Raw genomic sequence first — 22,230 nt, forward strand, 5'->3', positions numbered from 1 at the left:
TGTGGCGGAGGAGATGTTCCCTTATTTCATCTAATCTTTAGGGTCATCTAAACAGATATATTTATTTGCCACTGGTATCATTTTTAATTATCTTAACTTTTTATTATTTTATACTGCTTTTAAATAATTGTGTTGTTAATCAATGTAATTTACAATGAAATATTATTTATTATGAATTGTAACTGTCGATCTTTGTCCATGTATGATGTATGTTTTTATGACTTATCATCTTTTATGGTCTATGACTGAAATAAAGATTATTTGATTGATTGGTAATGCATTTAATTGCAATGTAAACAGTTGACCCTTTGAAGACTTAGTGTGCGCTACGGTTGGAGATCTAAGACTTTGAGAATGAAGGCATGCTTAGCTATCTCTTCTTTGTAATAATTAACACATCTGCTGTGTGTAAATACTCTGTTATCTTATACTATCCCCTGCAAAAGGCAATCGGCGTAATGCCCACATGTGGTCTCAAAATGAGTTTAATGTGTTAGTGTTGATTCCTGTGCACTATTCCTTTCAGTTTTTGAGTGACAGATCTGATATTGGGTTTATGCAATGCTTGATTACATTCTAGATCGTCATGTTTCTCTTTAGGATCCTGCAGATAATTGTTTTGTAGATGGGTGCTTTGGGTTATGGGATGAACTTCCTCTGGGTGAAGCTGAGATTTGTTTTGGATACAACATTTTGAGCTGAATAAGATTTGTCTCTTTTTTTTTTTTTTTACCTTACTGGTTGATGACGCATTTGCTGCCAACGAGCTCCTTGCTATACCTGAGTGCAGAGGATTTCACCTTTAAATTAAAGGACTGAAGCAAGGTGTGCTAAGCTGCTGTCATTTGGAGGGTGTAGCTGAAATTTCAGAGCTGGCTATGAGTCTCTACTGCAGCAGAAGAAGCAATCGGGGTTTTTTTGGTGCATTTGTTATGAGGTTTCTCTAGGACTTGTTCTTCATCTTTGCCAGCTTTAGATGACATTTGTGGCTGAAGATGCATGAGCAGGTCAAAAACGATGGGAACAATATCTTTCCAGTCAATTGTGACAGTTTGGGTGATAGAAGAGGATGGACAACAGTTTAAAGGAACCATCTGTCATAATCTTGATTAATACATTACTTGAGAGGATGAAGTTTCAGAGGAAGATGTTAGAGTAGCAGTTGTTAGCTGCCATGATGAGATCAGTGATCTTAGAGTTGCCCACTGGCTTACGACTTGGTAGACAGCAGATGAGGTCGAATATAATAGTGTCTGTGGCAGATAGTTTGACAGTGTTAAAGGACTTCTGAAGATCATGTGTGCAGGGCTACAATGAACTGTACTCACCCAGGGCTCTCCATTCTGCTCGCTTTGATTTGTTTGCTTGATGCTGTGGACTTGTGGTTGTAGAAGAACTAGGATGTGTCAGGTTTCTGTAAAAAAAAGGTGGTGTCAAAGTTAGTAGTGCTGAAAACATTGATTATACCTGCTTTATAAATGACTGTGCACCATGCATTCATTAGCTTTGAGCTAAATGTGTGTTTATGGTACTTGCTTTGAGAGGCAAGTGAAATTCATGTGAAGTTATTTTGTCAGGTTTAGGTAGCCTGCTGCCTAAGGCGTCAGCTCATCCCAGTTGATGTAGATTGAGAAGACAGCAACAGGGTAAAGGTAAAAGTTGGCTTGACAGCAACTCTTGTAACTCATGCTGTGGATGTTAGGCTGACAGTATGCATTCACATTTTGTTTACTCAGTATGTCCACTAGCATCCGTACAATGGGGATACCTTTGGTAGGGTTCACAGATGGCCCTAGACAACTGAAGCAGCACCAGTGATCATCGCTGTTCATCCAGTAGAGTCTGTACTGGGGACCTAGGCAGAAATGTTCTCCCTCCAGAGACTCCTGCTCTTTTGTGTATTTCCCTCAGACATTTATCTCCTGATACCTTGGATTTACTTACACCTTACTACCCAACCATGTCATGTCATCATTCTCTGTCCAGGTGACATTCAATATTATAATAAAAAATAATATTTTGTTAAACCAACAAATCTAAAACAGATTCTTATTCGTAGTTCCAATAATGAAAAACTGTCTGATCTGGGCAACTTTTCTTTCGTCGCTTAATTTTCCATAAGGAGACACCTTTGTTTTACGGTTGTTTGCCTTGTATCATAGTGCAGCAATCTTTCCCAATCTGTGCACCAAGATTGTAGATGAAAACTCAGCTAAAAGCTTTGTTTGCACTTGAAAAGTATTTAAGAGAAGGCTGTGAATCACATATTATTGAAGCAAGGGAATCCCCTGGCATCTGTGGTGTAATCAAGTTCCCAGTGGAGTCCTATATCTGAGAAGTTTAACTATTTCATGAGCAGGTGCAGAGAAGAGCTCATGAATGTGAGCATATACCTTTCAAAGAAATATCAATAATATTTTCTACAGTACCAGCAAAATTTCGAAAACCGTTACTCCGGTGCCTGCAGACCGGATCTTTTGGTTAACAGTGTTAGTGTGAGCAGGCTAGAAAGCAGTTGTAGGTTACCATGTGCACGAATTTTCATAGAGTATGGTTGTTTAATCTGCCTTGGTGGATGAGTCCGGCCGTATGACGTGGCCATTGCAGCCTGGCCGGCAGGGCCTTTCTTTTTTTATCAGCTTTCCTGAGGTAGGATCCTACCATTCCATTGCTAAGACAGCCTATAGGAACGCCGTTAAAACATACCATAAATTGGTCTGGAAAACCAAGACGACGTTCTATGCGAATATGATCACGTCTAGCAGCAACCCAACCAAAACCATTTTTGCACTTATGAAAGGAATGCAACAAATACCATCAGCTGTCAATAGCAGTATATCTTCTAACTCGCAATGCGAGACACTGGCTAAATATTTTATAAGCAAGGTGGAACGAATTTATAGCACATTCAGTCCGGAGAAGGCTCTCCCTGATATTAGGGAGAGTTTCCTCCAGGACGTTGCGACCCGCTCCCTTTACGTCTTTCCTCCCATGTCTTTTAAAAACATGGAATCCCTGTTGGTGAAGGTAAAATCAGGTTCCCCTGGTGACCCTTTGAAACCTAACTTCTTCAGAGAATTCTATCACTGCCTCCTATCGGAGTGCTGGGAGCTGATCAATAAGTCATTATCATTGGCAACAATCCCCAAGTCTTGGAAACATGCTAAAGTAATTCCCTTGCTAAAAAAAAACAATGCTAGATGTATCTCAGCCAAAAAACTTTCGTCCAAAATCTCTGCTCCCATATTTTGCAAAAATTATGGAGTCCTATGTCAATAATATCTTGACTCAATATCTGGAAGTAAATTCAATCTTAGTTATCTCACAAAACCATTTTCACCCCAGACACAGCACCGAATCTGCACTACTTGCGGTGATCGAGCAATTACGGTCTGCCTTGGATGAGGGCAGCACCTCAGCTCTGATCCTGCTGGATCTGAGCGCAGCCTTTGACACGGTTTCCCATAAGTCTACTTCAAAGCTCTATGCATTACTCACAAGATCCTTTATGGCCTGGGTCCAAAAATCTTGAGAGAGCTGTGCTCTATGTATGTTCCCGCTCGAGCCTTGCGCTCTAAGGATTTGCACCTGGCTTGTGTACCACGGGTGCGCAGGACAAGAGCAGGGGAGTGTTCATTCCGGGCACTGGCACCTGCCCTCTGGAATTCCATCTCTCTGGCTGTCCGTAGCATGCAGGAACACTGGATCTTTAGGAAAATGATCAAGACGTGGCTATTCTCCAGTTACCAGCTCCCCTGTTCTCTCTGCTTCTGCTAGCTTTAGTGCTGGGACGCCTTGATGTGGGGGCAGCCATGCGCTTTATAATTCCGGATAACACAACATAGGAAACTGCTGGTGGTGGACTGGGAAGGTCTTGTGACCTGACATGAATTGTTTTGACCTGTAGGGGTGAGGGTCTGCAGGGTCACTTTCGCAAACTGGTGATAACTCCAGTTTGGGGGCTGAGAGGGGCTTGCAGGGTCATTGGTTCTCTTGATTAGCTGGCTGCGCTGGTATGGCAATATGACCTAGTATGCACTGCTTGACTTTTTAGGGAGGGTCTGCTAGGTCTCTTCGCTTGTGCTGTGGATCTTTTTCCCAAGTCAAGGGATTAGTGGCTTTTTTGTCGGCGATACTGAAAGAGCTAAATTCTAGTTCCTACAAAAAAAAAACAAGCATTGGCATAGCCAATAGGTTTCGCTTTTGGGACCTTATGAGTATTTTCTTTTGCAGTACAATATCCTTGGTGCAACAAGATCAACTGTTGCTCCTGGGAGGATGAATGGGACAAGCTGCACTCGGTCCGAGTTGCACTTCAAAGGACAATGGAGTGGCCACCAGCAAATCTGTGCCAGTTTGGTCCTTGCTGTGTGTCATTTAATGCCTCCAATCACAGTTTCTACGGATGTCACCTTGTTTTCGATCTATTGGGAGATCCAAGCGGCGCCTGCAGGGCTTGCATTAACGCAGTAAAGCATGGAAACATTGACATGCACAACTGCTCTTTACAAGCTCATTCACATTGAAGCTAGACCTGTTGGTTCTGTTAGTGTTTTTATAAAAGTAAGCAATGACGAGATATTGGTACTATTTAGTGTTATTTACTGTGTCGTACTGAATCTGTGTTTCTAACTCCCTACACCTCCTGAAGAAAGGCTTGAAACTCTCATTTAAGTCTCCACAGTTCAACAGATGTCCGGTTGTGATTGACAATTATAAGTGGTCCAGAATCTGCTCGGAAAATTGAGTTTGTAACTGTTAGTTTAATGAAACTTTTACTCTGTAGAACATTATTGGCAATTTATTTAAAATAAAAAAATATAAAAATATTTTTTTTACCTGGTTTGAAGGAATAGTGAACTTCACCTTTGAAATGGTACACAGGCGCATAGTACATTTGAAGATCCTGCTGGATTCCACTTAACATTAATTAATTACCTGCATTAGGTTCCCAAAAATATATTTTTGGCCACATGGACATTATTGTCACTCGGGTCAGTCTTGGAAAGGTATTAGTTGATGTAAGCCATTTAACTACTGTTCACAGAAGTGGTTAATATTTTTTTTGTAACACGTTCATAGTGTTCGTTTGATGGGTAATTTGTGATGACTATATCCCGTTTTTCTTATTTCACATACACCGGTTGCATCAGTTTTCAGTTGTTTATTTGATATTATGTACATATCCTCTAGAAGGTTGTGTGTTAGCTTTCTGTTGCAGATAGCCTCATTGAGTTTTCTAAAATTATTTCCAAGACCTAGTCTTTGCTGTTTATATTTACAGCATTACTGCCTTTATCTTCTTCCCTCATTATGTTGCAGCCCATCGAATGCTTGATTGTGTTTCTCTGGCGTTAGCCAAGATCTTTTGAAAATGGTTTGTTTTTATTTATACTTTCTAATAGGGGCTTCAGTCATCCCTCTTCATTCATTGGTTCTGTGCCTTCAGTATGAGTGATGGCACACAGCTCTTTCTCAAGGACCACATCCGCTCAAAATAGTTGCATTCAGTGCCAGAACCTACTATGGCAATGTTTGTTTTTTAGCGACCCAAAAATGTTTGCTTTTAGCCAATGTTTTTAATATTAAGAAAAAACGCCAGACGTTCCCTCGGCTATTAAGTTTTTTCAAAAACCATGATACCACAAATAAGCATTGACAAAGCCAAAAGGCTGGCTGCCAACCACTGCCATAAAGCCAATAGACTGTCAGTCAACGCCAGACCTATTGGTTTATTTTTATAATTAATATAACTTTTCTTAGATTGTAATCACTGGATATTTCTGGGAAATGAAGATTGTCCTTGGATAGTATTGAAACAAAGGTACATATTTCTCGGAACACCCTCTCTTGGGTTATAAATGTCTACATCTTATCATACTTAACATTTTTTGATTTATCTAAAAAGGTGCTTTACTGCTTTATCTTCAGCCAAGCTAAGCTTCAATTTACGTGTGTCACTGAAGACCTGCAGGAAGTCAAAGCCTTTGTTTTGCTAATTACTGTAAATGCTCTTAAACCAGCAAAAGGCAGTGATGCTGACATTAAAATAGTCTCTTACTCCCCCTTTACACATACATTCTTCTATTTTCAAGAAAGGCGTTTTCATTATACATACATCTATACTGAATTATATTTTTACATTGAAGACATGTTGATATATTTATACATGTAGCGTGTCAGATTCAATTAACGTGATACTTGTATTTGTAGAAAATGTACTTTTTTAGGTCATCAAATAATTGAACAAAAAACGTTGGCCTTTGGTGGTGAAAGAAAGATCAAAGTATATATTAATAAAGTGGCCAAAAGCACAGTGTATAACTGGAAAACCTAGGTTCAAATCCTGGCTTTCCCACTTGACCTTTTTCTGCGACCCAAGACAAATCACCTTTACTTCATTCCCTGTGTCTCGTTTAAGTTGGTTTTATCAACTCTGAGACCACCTTAAAGAAATTCAGTTCCGGATGTGTGCTACAAAAATCGTCACTTGGATGTAGTTTAATACAGAATAGTGGTGCTATATTATGCAGCAACAAATGTGGCCTTCTCTACGGTGCACATGACAAACTGTTATCCCTTGGTTCATGGCAGTGTTAGGTGGGTAAACGTTAATGTTTAACACTATTACCTAATGTCAATCCAGTGATATAATCTCATGTACTAAAGAGAAGCACAAGAAAAAGAATTGTCCTCCTCTTAATCTGAAGCGTCTTATTGTATGTTTGCGTCACATTTGCTGTATTCTTTACATGACGAATGTTTTCATGGCTCCGCTCGTGCTTTGGTCGTTCGAGCCAGTTCGGACACTGACCTTTGATTTTGATGGCTTGCCATCTGCAGTAAAAGCTATAACCGGGGAAGGACACTAGAATGTGCAGTCACAGTGTAGGTGCAAGGCTGTGGTCAGCGTTATCCAGTTGGGCAGGGTTTATTTACTCTCGACCTTCTCAGGAGCGTATTGCGTTCACTGTGGTGTTAGTATACAAAGGCAGAGGCAACTTTTCCAATCTGCCACCTTTAATCCCGTGCTCCAGTCTAGTGCAGTGCAATACTTTTCATCCCGAGTATTAAAGGAACTCCGGCAAACAGACGCCTTGCAAAGGCCCGCTGGGCATTGCAGCGCCCACCCGGCGAGGAGCACAGCCTGATGGCGAAGCTCAACTTCGGTGGTTAAAGGATTGTGTGTCTGATAAAGGATGCTTCCCTTGAGTGACCTGTAAATACGCAATTACACAACATATACTCATAAGTGTAAAGATGCTAAAATCCACCCCTCTAGTGATCTATTTCCGAAACACCGCCAGGGGATACTCCTGACTGCTCTGCATCTTCCACCTTGGTAGAGGGAGCCAACGTCATCCTCTTGCCGCTTATGCGACAAAGGAACCGAGGACCTACCGCACTTATTATGCATTTGCAAAGAGCTCATGGGGGAAAGGTCTCCGCTGCTCAAAGCTCATTTTAACTACAGAGGGATTAGCCCCCGGAGACGGGCAGTGCTGGCCTGCTTCAAGCCTGGGAGCCCACAGTTGAACTGCAGGCTGGTAAAATGTCCTGCGCGGGTGGAAAAGAGAATGCACCGAGCCAGCCTGCACACTGCACCCGATGCCATAACGGAAGTGACCCAGCCCTGCATCTTCGTTCTCCTATGTCCCTCTGACAATAGGTCCATACGCTTTGCTCTTACGGGCCGCACCGACACTGAGGTTTATCTCAAGAGGATGCGCTGCACTTGGCACTTTCTGAACTTGGCCCACAAGTATCAATCCCCCTTCTCAAGGACACTGCGAACCATCCTCTTCTCAGCGGGCCACTGCACTTTGCACATTCTGGATCATTCACTCGGGTGATTACTGACCCATCACCGGAAGTACAGTTGGAACACTGATAATACGGTACATCTGGCTCATATAATTGCATTGTTTACATATAGGCTTTTTTTAGCAGACCAGTCTGCGTTTTTAAAATGTTTTAAAGTAATTTTAATTGATGCAAAGTTGTTTTATTCATCATGTTTTTATTCACTTTAACCATGCACTATTATGCATTCTTATGATTTATGTACTCCACTGGTCTTTATTAATTATGCAAAAAAATTACTTACCTTTAGGGATTTTGTTTGACATACGTTTGGTTTCAAAACAGCGGACTTTTTTATTCTTGTATATTGTTTAAGGGATGTGAGCAAGGACCACTTAACCCCTTCAGGCTCCACCCGCGCACCGTCAATACCCACCCTTGTTTCAGTTTGACATGTGAAAGTATCAGCAGATTCTAAGATCCACTGGGGAGAAGAAGAAACACACAATGGAGTGCACTGTACGTGGGAAGCGCTTTTGTCACACCACATTGTTTTCCAAAGTGCACTTTTTCCATGTGACTGTTAGTCTGAACCAAGCTCTTCTGCTCACTGAATAACGCTCCTCCCTCGACAGAGGAAATAACCTCAAATTCAGTGTAAAGAGGATGCCCCTCTTTTTCCTCCACTCATACTCTTGCCCGATTACGTCTTTTGAGTACCGCGACTGACCAGGCTAACCTGAAGTGTCCTATCAGCTTTGCCTGTGATGGCTCTTGAATATCTGTAAAGCTGGCCGTCTTTCAGTGGACAAGATGGAAACGCATGTCTCCCACCATAAACTTTTCAATAATGCTCTAAGGTCCTGTCTATGGAAATGGTAATTAGTATGTATAGCCCTCGCCCATTCTGAAGGTCGTAAAGCAGTTTTTAATGGTATATTTTACAATGTGAACTTTCTCGAAGGCATAGCTCACTGGGCACCGTTTTCAGATCTTCATATGGAAGGCCACTTCCGAAAATTTTGCATCAGCACCCTGATTTGTGTGATACCTTCCAGTGACCCCCGCCGTAGCCTTGCTCCCTTTCCGTGGGCGCTGTCCTGTTGGTTTTACCGGGCAGCTATGAGATGCACTGAGCAATTGTAGGAATCCCTGAGCAGCACTGGCTTGCCGAACATTGTTGGGGATGAAGTATTAAGAATTGTTTTCTTGGCCAAGAGAGCTAGCTCCTCATTAGGCTTTTATCCAGGCAACCATTCGAATGACTTTGGAGGCTCTATGCCACTGTGCAGCATCCCTCTCTAGTCAGTATATTTGATTAGGCAGGTTCTGTTCACAGTTACATGCATATCATTCCATCTTTCACCAGGTATTTATCTTTATGGCTTGACTTGTTTAACATTGGTGTTCCCATTGGATGCAATGGACCAGTTGAGGACAGAAAGGGCACCTTAGTGATCGAGTGAGTGGCTTGGGTGCTCAAGTACTCAGTGGAGGCAGCATAGGCGAAACCACAGTCTCCAGCCAGACTTGTGATCCTCTCACTGCAGATGCCGTTTTCTTATGTCCAACTGAGTCCTTAATATACTGATCTCTGGAGCTTTCTACTTGATATTTTGTGTTACTGTAACATCGGGGTGTCCTACTCCTACATTAACCGTTCTATCCTGGGCATTAGGTTTGTATTTCTCCCCAGTCCAAAAGGGTTTAACAGTCAAACACGGCTGCTAAATCTGTCACCTTCGCTCCAGTTCTAGACCATTTCACCCTGACAGAAGCTTTCTGTGCAACTGTCCCACCCTAACTCTGAAATAGAGGGTGGCTTACTTTCTTTTCTTTGCTATCAACATGGCTTAGTAAAATTCTGTAGCAGTAACAGGTTGGTGATATTTAACACTACTTGTTTTTTAGCCTCCTTTTCTTCCTGTTCCTCCCAAGCATTTTGAATCCTAAACGTGATACTCTCTCTCCTCCCCCTTCCAGGGCAAGCTTCCCAGAAAGGGCAAAGTCAGTAAATTTGTCAGTTCCCCGGCATTCAGAGCCGCACCTAGCCCACACTAAGATCAAAGGGAAGAATGTGTTCAGTTATATTAATATTTGCATACATTCGCGTATTTGTTTTATGCAGTCACAACATGTAACTTGTGCTTTTTTTTTCTTTTTTTCTTTTTTTTAACATTTTTCAGCCAATAAACTATTTGGGAATGGAGAGCGCTACATATTGGCTAAAGTTCTTTGTTCCGTTGTTCAAGCTAAACATTTACCTTCCAGTGTGATGGTTGATGACTTGGTATATGGGTTGTAGGGCAGCATGCCTCCCTTATAAAGCACTTAGACACCAAGTCCATTGCCAGGACTCTGCTGCAGGCTCTTCATGTTCTTTGGTCGAGCGCCTAACTACTCTTCTAAAGAATGGAAGCCTGAGCAGGTGTTCTTCTACTTGTGGGAAAAGTTAAGCATCTATTGAAATTTGAGATAATGTTTTTAGATGAAAGACTTAAAACACTCTGGCTTAGTTCTCAAGCTGGCTGCAATGTCCTGCCTTTTAAAATGAATATCCTTAGGATTGGTTCTGCGTGCCTCATAAATGAACAATTGTCTTGGTGTTTTGTTTTCTTGTAGGGGATGGTAAAGGTTTTCTCAGGTCCTAAACCAATGCTGTACAGTTTTCAGACTTCTCTGCCACACCTGCCAGTTCCACCAGTAAAGGACACCGTGAATAGGGTATGTTGTTCAGTTTTTAATGTATTGACGATTTCCTGTATATATAATGTTTTAATAAGTTGGGCGAAAGAAATGATTTCAGATCTACAGTGCTAACCCATCATTCACCAACTGCTGAAGGCTCTTGATGGAGTATTCCTTATGAGTTTTGATACTGCCATTGCTGATCTAGACATTAGACCCTTAGCCTTTTCTTCAAACTATTTGAGACTTGACACTCTTGAACAATATTTTCTTATAAAAGTGTTGTACTCCTTTAAGTATTTCATGAATTTAACCAGGAGTTTTGTATTTTTCTGAACTGGTATACATTTTACTTCAATTAGAGCGTTGATCATATGTCAGAAATACTTACTGGTTTATAACAATTGACTGAATTCCAATAACGTTACATCATGAAACCGCAATGTTCCAGTCTTGCAATTTTTATTTTATTTGTTTTTATTAAGCACAGTGAGATCCAAAGAGAAGTGTCCTACAGAGAAACAAGGAAAAGCTTTTACATTTAAAAAAAAAAATATATATACGCTTTTTAATACTACAACATTGCACATGCTGCATAATAACAAAGAGGGAGACACGATCCCACAACGAGCCCCGTTCTGATTATGCACAACATCACATATCAACCAGGGCACAGATACCATGACGTCACACTATGCGGTATGGGGCGGTTCAGGGGGGCTGCTGGGGCAGTCCCGGTTCAGGACTCCTGTTCAAATAATCAATTCTAGACTGAGCTCCTGCTGGACATTGAGAAGTCGTGGCTGCCAGCATCGCTAAGTAGGTAACCAGCCGGGCCCATATGTCCTTTTGGCGTGATCCCACCGGCATCAAGTTCCAGAATTTCTCGAGTTGTTCCTGGCTATGGGTAGCATTCCCCAACTCGTGTTTTAGCTGAGGATCTGGGTGTCCGCCCCAGTGAAAGGCAACCCTGTACTTAGCCAGCAGTAACTGGAGGGTGGTCAACTCCCATGTCCCCGGGGAGTATCCTTCACATACCCCAGTGGAGCCACTAAGGACGAGCATTGTGTAACATGTTTGGTGATCAATTCAAATGAGTCAAAGACCCCGGTCCAGAACTGTACCACAGCCGGACATTCCAAGGCCACATGGAGGATAGGTGCAATGTGCAAAGTGCAGCTGCAGGGTCATCCACAAGTCCAATTTGATGTCACTGAGCTGGAGTACAGTATATTATATGTAGCTATTTGAAGTGAATAAGCCTTTATTTGAAGCGAATAAACCTAAACCTATAATTTGGAAAGATGGCTCTGAACTGTACCGCCACTGCTGTTCACCAAGCGAGGGATCCACGTCAGCAATCCACCCGGACTGGGCAGCAGGAACACTGATCGGGGCTTTATTCTGCATTGTGGCGTACAGTCGGGGAATCAACTTGTACTGGTACGGGTCATTGATTATCATTCCAAAGGCATGAGAAGTTGCGGAGACTCCAGGAAGGTGGCTTGCACAGCCCGGAATAATCTTGCAGTTGGTGATAAGTTAGCACATCTAAAGAAATTCGTGCCAGGTCGTCCAACAGTCAGTGTGGGTCAAGGAAGCGTACCCCCGGGCACACATCACCAAAGGTGTTGAGTTGCAAGTGCAGTAATCATCGGCATGCACTGGTGTAAGTGAGGGCAGGGAGCACAGGATGTCCTGCAAACAGTAAATTCGATGCATACAGACAGTCAAGGCCTGCACGCATTCTTAACCTGACCCACTCCCATGTTTTGCAAGCCACTGTTTCGATCGAAGTCCTAGGTTGCTTAGGGGGTTGACCAAGGGCACCGCTCAACAGCAGGGGTCTGATCGTGCTCAGGAGCCGTGTGAGGCTGAAACTGATTGCGATATAGCCAGAAGTGAGCAAACTGTGCTTGCACACAGTAGTGGTAAAGATCCATGTCAGGGGCACATAGACCACTGTGCTCAAACGCGAGGGTCAATACCTCCCACTCAACCTGGAGCTGTTGCCCGCCCTCAAAAGGGCAAGCAAATTAGACCGGAGACGCTTGCAGGAAAGGGCTGTTAGGAGGAATGGGACATTGATGAATAAATACAAAAATGTAGGGAACACTAACATCTAACATTTTAACTATGGCATTCCTTTCGACCATGACCAGTGGCAGTTGCATCCAGACTGGCACTTGTTCCTCTAGCCACATCATGAGTTTACCGTAGTTCGCTCCCTAGGTTTCGTCGGTGTCCCTGCTGAGCCCGACGCCCAGGTCGCAGACCGGCTCCGTTGCCCACAGTGGGTCTATTCAGAAACAAAAGGCAGCGTATCCGGGGTGAGGTGGAATTAAATGGATTCTGACCATTTGATAGTAATCCCAGCATGTCTCCCGAAATAAGTGATTTCCTGGATGATTGTAGCAATGTTAGTGCTGTTGTCGCAGACATACAGGGTGAAGTTGTCCGCATACATGTAAACCAGGACTCACTTCAGCGTGAAGGCCAGCCCACAGTGTGAGTGGTGCTGCCACAACCTGGCTGCCAGGGGCTCCATCGCAATGACAAAGAGTATGGGAGAGAGTGGGCAACCCTGCCCAATTCCCCGGGATACTAGAAAGGGGATTTGACCACGCCATTGATTTGAAGATGAGCAAGGGGTTGCCTCTAAAGCAGTTTGATAAGGCGCAGGAATTGGTCGCCTATCCCGATACGGCCAGAAGTTGTAAGTGAAAAGGCTTTAGTGGCGTCAAGCACGATTGCCACATCGCTCAGCTGAGGGTCAGCTATGGGAAGAAGTGTGAATATGGTGTGCAAGTTATGCGGTGTCAAGAAGCCCAGCACAAAACAGGACTGATCAGGCCAGATGATATGCGAGAGTAGTGTAAAGAGGGAGAGGCCATCCACTAATCCAAGATCTTTTTGTCCACGTTGATCATGGACAGTGGTCTATAGGTGTCACAGCAACTTCGGGGTATGTTCGGCTTTAGAGTTGTCATGGTCAGCTCCTCGCGGAGGGAAGGCCGCAATATGCCATGCTGCAAGGACGACTGATACATCGCCAGGAGGTGGGGGGCTAGAATGGAGGAATGCTTTTTATAGAAGGCAACCGTCAGTCTGTAAAGACCAGGAGCCTTGTCTCCAGGCATACCCCGAATTATTTGTATGGCACCTTCAGCGGTAAAAGGCATGTTTATGTAGAATTGATGTGCATTATCAAGCCAAAGTAGTTATGTTGTGTCAAAGAAGAAAGTCAGAGCGCAAGAAATGTGTGTCAGTGAGGACTCATACAAGTCAGTATAGAACATTATCACTGTACGTCCAATGGCGTCCGGCTCGTGTGGATAGTCTGCTCATCCTCTGTGAATTCCACAACTTGGTCGGTAAACCAGAGCTTGCAGAAGAGGTGAACTAGTTTTTTTGCCAGCTCCTGCCCGCCTCCCCATAACTGCGCACTACTTTCCTACCAAGGTAATGTCTGCTTAAGTGCCTCCTCATATTACGCGAGCTTGGTATTGAGGCATACAAACATGGCAGTGTCTCCAGTATCGAACACGTGTATCTTTAAATGAGTGTATATCCTTCTCTAATTAGGCAAGTTAAATGTGGATGGTCCAAAGCACTCCAGCTTGTCTGGAAATGCATGCTCCCTGAATGACCACTTCGAAGGCCTACTACAACATAGAGGGGGAACTGACAGAGGAGACCTAATGTTCTAAGTACTCGAGTATGACTGACAGGATTTCTGTTTTAAACAGTTGCACCCTGAGGGCGTGTGGGGGGAGCACCATGTGTTGTCCATGTGGCTGGATCTCCGGTAACCAACCAGCAGTCCATTCTGGACCAGGTGTTGTGGGTGGAAGTGATGCTCATGCCTTCGGTACTGGGGCTGTTTGAATTGTTAAATATTGGTAAGATCACCACCCGACATAAGCTTTTGCAGTTTTGCGGCGGCTTCTGGATGGGGCCGCCGAGTATCACTGGATCGATCCGCTTAGTCGTCCAATATCACATTGAAATCACCTCCATAAAGTACCGTCCTGGGACGTGTGTTGACTGTCAGGTGCCAGACTTAGATGAAGAAGTCTTGCTAATCCACATTCTGTCCATTTATAGAAGTGAGTGTAATTTGGTGTCCTTGCAAAGTCCCAGTAAGGATAACTAACCTGCCCTGTGAGTCATATACCAACTGGTGCGTACGCCACAGGAGCCCCTCACGAATAAGAATGGCCATTCCAAGGGTATAGCGGGAGTAGACCGAGACATGGGCTTCCTCAATCCAACTCGCGTGCAGTTGGAAGTGGCGTGCCTCAGTCAGGAGTAACACCTGAAATGAATATATGTCTATGCGATGTCTTTTGAGGTGCGCAAGTGCCAAGCGTGTTATGCGTTGATCATTGAGACTCCAAACACTCCAGGTAAGGCATTCAATGGTGGACATACCATGTATTGTGGAATGCATTGTACATCTCCTGCACGCAGTAACCAAGCAACTGGTGTGCTGACAGCAAGAAGGGCCTTTGTGACAAATGGGGAAGAGTAACATACAGAAAAAACAGTAAACCTACCCGTCAACACCCACTCCACCCATTTCAACTCTCATGACTAGTTGAATACCCACCATCCACCCCCCAGATATAAAACATTCCCACTTGCAAACAGATTGAAGGGAATCATTCCTGGTGGATGCCAATAGAGTCTGGCGTACACCGCAGTCGTCAAGCTGCTGGGTGGCTGGGGAGGGCCAATGGGAAGGGCAGCAAAGAAGCATGATGCTGCAAGAGTAATGCTGATAAGGGTCCATCGGAGTCCAGTCAATTCTGTGAGGCCCAGCACCACATCACCCAAGCCGCACACCAGAGGGGCCTGGGTGCAATGCAGGGTCACCCCCTCTAGTGTCCTCCCACATCTTGTGGGCACACAGGTACTCATATCCGAGAGTAGTTAGTCATCCCTAAGGTAACCACCACTGGACTGCCTGGGAGATGTTGTGCGCCCACTGATGGTGAGTCAAGCCCCTAAAAACATTGTAGCGCCCTAGGGTCTTTAAAATGGTGCGGTTTGCATTTGAAGTTGATAAGAAGCTTGGCCGGATACAGCAAAGAGTAGGCAATGCCTGCTTTCTGTAAGATGCGATTAGATGGCAGGAATTCATGGTGCACGTCTTGAACCACCAAAGTGAAATCTGGATAAAGTGAGACAGTATTTCCTAGATATTGGATGGTGTGACGTTCTCTTGCAAGGCATAGTATGGTGTACTTTTAGTTCAGCAGTTGAGTTGCTGTGGGTCTTGCTGGGCCTCACAGATGGGGACGTGGCCCCAATGAGTGGTGGGCACCCTCCACTATAAAGGCAGGTAGAGATTGTCGTCAAACAAAGACCACAGCATAGACTCTACTTAGGTTTCAGTTAAAACTAAATGACACAAAAATCATTGCTCTCCAATCGTTGTACAATAACCAGCAAGTTTGCTATCGGCCATATCAATGAAAATCTGTGTAGCGGTGCTCAATGTATATCAGTAGTTTGTGGAAAATACACCCTATACCGGTGGTATAGTATGTCATAACATGCTCTATTACTATTGGATCTCAGCCGGGTGCATAATCACTGTCCTGGTTAGAGCCCTATATGATTTGATGAAGCCCTGAGGACTATGTGAAGTGAATTTTCCCAGTGAAGAAACACGTGTTGGCTGGCTGAGGGCACTGAACAAATAAAGAAAGAAGCCGAGGCATACTTGAACTTCTGGATTAATTCTATTATTATCGTTTGGACGAATTTGTGTGTGCTTGGAGGCTTGTTTAATTTGTTGTAACCATCCAGGTTTTGGGGTTGCAGAGTTGACATCCTCCTCTTTAAGCACCGCTCAAATCTTGAACCTGTGCCTAAATATTTGTGTACTGTGTATGAGCGCAGAGTTTCCAAATTCACCCCCATCTGTAATCTACCTCGGTTTTAATCTTGCCCATCGCAGTGGATTCTGGAATGCTGAGAATGAGGAGGTTATTTTGTTTTGAGTGTGCATCAAGCTCTTCTTTCTTGTTTTTGCTAACTTCCAGTACTTGTTCCATATGTTAGAGCTGTTCCCCAACATTTGAATTCATATCTTCAATATCAGGCGTGCAATGCTCCAGTTGGTCTGTGTGCTCCTCTTAGTTGTCCACTTTCTCCTTGAGGTGGTCGAACCTATTAGTGAGGAGGTCAGTTTAGGAGACGATCAAGGTCCGAGTTAGTTTGAGGTCCAGGAACCTAGCCTTGATGTCCTAGGCTGCTGTGCCCCCCTTCTGAAACAAGGACAGTCTGCCCATAGTTGTCCTGATCCGCTTTTGCAGCCTGGACTCAAAGTTCAATTTGGGCTGCCGAATGTCAACCTTGCCCATATCAGACATGGGGTAATAACCCAGATTGCTGGTGTTTATGTAAGGAGGCTGAGTGTGTCTCTCGCAGTGAGTCCCCAGGCTGTAGTATGAGATCCTGCCATTCCACAGGGGGGCATGAGCAGACCCCAGAGGTGGCCGTGGAATAGTTGCCCCTGGCTCCAAGAGCTCCCCGGTGCAGGTTGCAGCGTGTAGGTTGCTGGAGAAGCTTGGCTGAGTGACCACAACCGCAGTGACGCCGATCGGTCTTACAGCCAGTGGGCAGTGGAGTGGCTAGAGAGGCCCGAGCGGGGGGGGGCACGTAAAGTCTGTCACAGGGTACATGCCCTTAGCAACAACAGGGGCAGCAGAGCAATGCAATGAGACGGCCACCACTGCAGGCACCCTTCGCCTAGAAGTCCGGAACCCGGGGCCCAGTATGTGTGCCGCCTCCCTGCCCTCTCTCTGCCGCAGGTTACGATCAGGCCCGCAGTGTATTGCGTGCAGAAGCGCCAGCCCTTGTCCTCATGACTCACCCAGCAGGCTGGCTGCCTGAGACCCCGCAGCCTCAGCACCGATCAGGCATGCCGGGGGTCCCCCAAACACACAACTGTCCAAGTCTGCAGCAGGGGCCTGAAACGGTTGTCACTGATCTGTTTCCCTCCCTGCGTAGCCCTGCCTGACAGCTGCTGCCCCTGCTGGTCCACCGACCCTTACTGGTTGGTGTTCGAGGCCCTCCACCAGCAGGCTCCTGCCTGCACCTCATCCCTGGTAGATTAGTGGGGAGCATCTTTGCTCTGCTCCTAGTCTGCCTTCTGTCCTTTGCTTTCAGCCTCTTAGTCTTTCTGCCTCTTTTACCTCCTCTGCCTCTGTACTCTTTTTTTCTTATTTTCCCCCTTTTTGATTCTTTTCTCCACTCTCTCAACTCTTCCTTTGTGCCGTGCCCCTACTACTGCTTGACCCCCTCAGCCCGCCCCTTCCAGTGCCGCGTTTCCCACCTCCTGATTCCCCCCTCACAGCCACTACTTAATGGCAGCTGCTGTGTGGCTGCACAGAAGGTATGCCAAGAGCAAGTGGTCTGCGCCCGTCAGTGTCTAGACTGTGCCCAGCGCCACAAACCCTGCATCTCAACCCTTCCACCGATACGACACAAACATACTCCTCGCCCTCAACACCAGACATAACGCCACCTGCCACATCCTGATGCTGAAGGACACCTAAGGACCTTTCTCCTGCAAAAACTGCAGCTGCACCCTCACTCTTTACTCCAGCTCCTCCCGCCGCCCGGTCGACTCACAGTACACCGACCAGCTCAGCTGCATCCTTCTCAACATGCACTCCCTCCGCAAACACATCACAGAAATCTGGAACCCCCTCGACTTTGTCTCCCCTGACATCACCTTCCTCACGGAAATCTGTACGAACCCCAGCTCTGGCCTGGACATCGCCGCCGCCATCCCCGACGGTTCCAAGATCACAGCAGCTGCCATTAAGTAGTGGCTGGGAGGGGGGAAGCAGGAGGTGGGAAACGCGGCACTGGAAGGGGCCGGCTGAGGGGGTCAAGCAGTAGTAGGGGCACGGCACAAAGGAAGAGTTGAGAGAGTGGAGAAAAGAATCAAAAAGGGGGAAAAATAAGAATAAAAGAGTGCAGAGGAGGAAAAAGAGGCAGAAAGACTAAGAGGCTGAAAGCAAAGGACAGAAGGCAGACTAGGAGCAGAGCAAAGATGCTCCCCACTAATCTACCAGTGATGCGGTGCAGGCAGGAGCCTGCTGGTGGAGGGCCTCGAACACCAACCAGCAAGGGTCGGTGGACCAGCAGGGGCAGCAGCTGTCAGGCAGAGCTACGCAGGGAGGGAAGCAGATCAGTGACAACCGTTTCAGGCCCCTTCTGCCGACTTGGACAGTTGGGTGATTGGGGGACCCCCGGCATGCCTGATCGGTGCTGAGGCTGCGGGGTCTCAGGCAGCCAGCCTGCTGGGTGAGTCATGAGGCCAAGGGCTGGCGCTTCTGCATGCAATACACTGCAGGCCTGATCGTAACCTGCGGCAGAGAGAGGGCAGGGAGGCGGCACACATACTGGGCCCTGGGTTCCGGACTTCTAGGCGAAGGGTGCCTGCAGTTGTGGCCGTCTCATTGCATTGCTCTGCTGCCCATGTTGTTGCTAAGGGCATGTACCCTGTGACAGACTTTACGTGCGCCCCTGCTCGGGCCTCTCTAGCCACTCCACTGCCCACTGGCTGTAAGACCGATCGGCGTCACTGCGGTTGTGGTCACTCAGCCAAGCTCCACCTGGACAACCCCAGTGCCCAGAACCACATCCCTTCTGGAGAACCTCGCTTATGCTGCATGTGTTAGTACAATGGAAAGAAAGGGCAGTTTGTTGGGAAACTCACTCCCACTAACCCTTTTCCTCTTTGTGGCTTAGTTATAAGGAATATAATTTCATAAATTCATTTACTTAATACAACTAAGCATTTAATTATATGGCACCAAATTAGCTGTAGATGATTATAAAGGTACTAGATTTACACAAGCAGATACCTTTCTGGGTGTATTTATTTCATACTAAACTCTTAAATTCTGTGATATTTTGTGCAAGATGAACAACAAGGAAATGATGTTGTCCGTGCCTTATTCAATGTATTTTTAGCTATTGAGCTCTCTGCTCAAACAGAGAGCTCATTGGTTTCTTAAAAATAGTTTGAAAATTAATTTGATTAGGGAATATAGTTTGCCTGATAATAGTGATGTATGCAGGAAAATAGAATTTCGCCCTAGACATTGACAGGTCTTTTTTGTTGGGAATATTTGCTGATTAAAAAAGTATTTTATAGATATCCCACCTGACCTCCTTCATTTTCCCTAGTCTGTAATTTACTTATTGGCCAATCTTTGCTGATTTACTATGTACAAATATGACTTAAAGCTTTAATGGTTAGATAAAAAGCTTAAACTGTATCTGATGTTACATGTCTATCCAACCCAGAAACAAATTGCTTCTATTTCAAAAGATTTCAGTACATAGTTTCATCAAGAAACCCAACTAGTCGAGGTTGTATCAATTATTTTTGATCCGTTTGCCAGGATATTAGAGAATATTTTGGCATCAACTTTGCTTAAGGCAATGGGTAGAAATGACAAACACTATTGAGTCTTTCCTAGTTGTGGTATAACCATTTACTTCATACTATTTGCCACCTCCTGGTGTTTCAGAAGTAGGTACAATTATAGCCTTCGTTTTTGTTAGGTTAAAGGCTAATGTTAATGAAACTCTCTCATAGGCATTGCAGCCGTGGGCTTTTGTTTATTTGTAACATTTTAATGCATCTTGGTGCTTTCTCCAGATCCATAGTTTTAGTGGAATGAACTCTTTTGGTTTTAAGTAATTTGCCTCAAGTCTTTAGCGTCCCTCCTTTTCAGCCTGGATTTCATTTTCATAATCTCTTAGTTTGGGCCTCAGCTATGCCGTGCTTCTTACCTGCTGTCAGGGTGGTTAGCTGCCATTTTATGTCCAAAAATTCCCTTAATTTCCTGATTATTGGAAACTGTGTTCTGCCTCTTCCAGGTTTGTAAGACACATTTCTGTGAGATTGTGTGGTTTCTTGATTCTCTAGATTTATTTATTAATATAATAAGTTCTATTGAAGCGACAGTCTCAGATGTTAGTGCGGTTCTTTCTGTAATGACTTTTAGGCTTACTCTTTAGATTATTTGAGATAAGTATGTAATCTGTTCTCCAGGACATGAAGATGCGAGGACATTGCAGCCTTTCTGTTGGGCTTCTATTGCACCTTTTCCTGCTCGAGTCCACCCGTCTTTTTGCAATGACGCTGAGGCTTTTTTAGTGGATGCCTTTTCCCACCTTTGAGGACTCCCATCTTTCTGGTAATCACAGCAGTGAAATTACCCTTCACCGCTTGTGCTAATCATTGTTTGTCCTTGAGGATTTTCTTCATGCTGGTTCCTTGCTCATTTGGGAGTCTTTTTTTCGTCCTCTGAAGCTTGTATTTTGTCCAGTTTCAAGCATGAAATCGATTCTAAACACACTTATTTCATAGGCTGTCTGGAGGGGCTGTTATAGAGGCTGAGTACTCACATTCCCAATTTTTGGTGCTTCAGGGAACCTGGGAAGGTACACACTTCCCCTCTCAGTTGAAGTTCCTACCTCAAGCAGTCGAACAAGAAGTTGAAAACTGGAGCCTGCTCGTGCATAGTACAGCATGAATCCCTGTGACGTCAGGTACATGCTGATGCACTACACAGGCTCCACTTTTTTATTAGTTGCAGCTTCTTGCTTTTAAACGTACACTTTCATAATTTGTCACAGGGAGGAATGGGGTCAGTGATGCTCATTGATCGTGCCCGCCCTTTTGACGATTTGGGAAAGAATGGCTTTACCATCTGATTGGTCTGAAGCCCAGGCACTGCACGGCAGAAGCCTAAATTGACAATAGCTGTCTTTGATTGACACTTCTGTGTGTCATCAGTAAGAGAGGCATGTCTGTTTGTTAGCTGTCTGAGGTCAATGCTGCCAGTTAGCAGGACTAAACAGTCTGTATATCAGTTGGTGCTGGTACCTTCATGCACCTGCCGTCACAAAGATTCACTGCCCTAGACTGATTGACTTTAATTCGCAAGAAGATAGTCTTTTTTTTATTTATTACTATACTGAGTTTATTGTTTACTACCAGAGAAAAAATTGTCTTTTACGAGGGAGACCATGTCTGAACAACCATATAAGTGAGTTACTCCTTGACGCATGTTTGCATTTGTGTTATTAGATGACATATAGCACAACTTCTGTGGTCACTCCAAAACATATTTTTTGCTTTTGAGTTTGGTTGGTTTGTGCTTGTATCTTTTAACATTCTCCGGAGTTTCTGTTAAAGAGGAGGAGAGTTGTCAGGTGAATTAAAATTACTTTAGACTACCTTTGCTGCTTGCTCTGCCTTGTCTGGGCTTCTGCCTGCACATTTGTATAGCATGAACCTATTATAGATTCACACGGCCACCATTGCGCCACCACCTAATGGTCAAGTCCAGGAAAGTCTTCGGAATTCATTTTAATTTTGGGCTAAAACCTTAGGTGATTATGACTCGTTACAGCTTTTCTGTTGAAGGATTGTACGCTACCGGCTCACCTTTCATGGGCTGATACATCCTGTACTTTACTTCTGTTTAGCAGCTCTTAATTTGTGGTCTCCTAAACACTTCAAGATATTATCTTGTTAATCAAGAGCCTCATTACATTATTTTGCAATCAACCCAGTCTGCCTCAACCACTATGTGATAGCATTCATATGCTGATTAAAACCTCAACAGAATTGTTACATTCACATCAGAAGAGGAATTTTCAGCTGTCTCTGCTTCCAGTAAGTAGCTGTGATCA

General features: G+C 44.5%; 1 protein-coding gene across 4 annotated transcripts in view; it reads left to right on the forward strand.

Annotated features, from left to right (window-relative positions):
- Positions 1-22,230, forward strand: part of CPT1A (carnitine palmitoyltransferase 1A) — a 386,602-nt gene that overhangs the window by 130,730 nt on the left and 233,642 nt on the right. For all 4 annotated transcript variants that reach the window (XM_085644765.1, XM_085644763.1, XM_085644764.1 and 1 more), the window contains exon 5: positions 10,426-10,527. In XM_085644765.1, coding sequence (XP_085500891.1) covers positions 10,426-10,527 — 102 coding nt within the window. The remainder of the gene's footprint in view (positions 1-10,425; positions 10,528-22,230) is intronic.

This window comes from Triturus cristatus, chromosome 3_1, assembly GCF_964204655.1.
Source record: "Triturus cristatus chromosome 3_1, aTriCri1.1, whole genome shotgun sequence".
Taxonomy (NCBI): domain Eukaryota; kingdom Metazoa; phylum Chordata; class Amphibia; order Caudata; family Salamandridae; genus Triturus; species Triturus cristatus.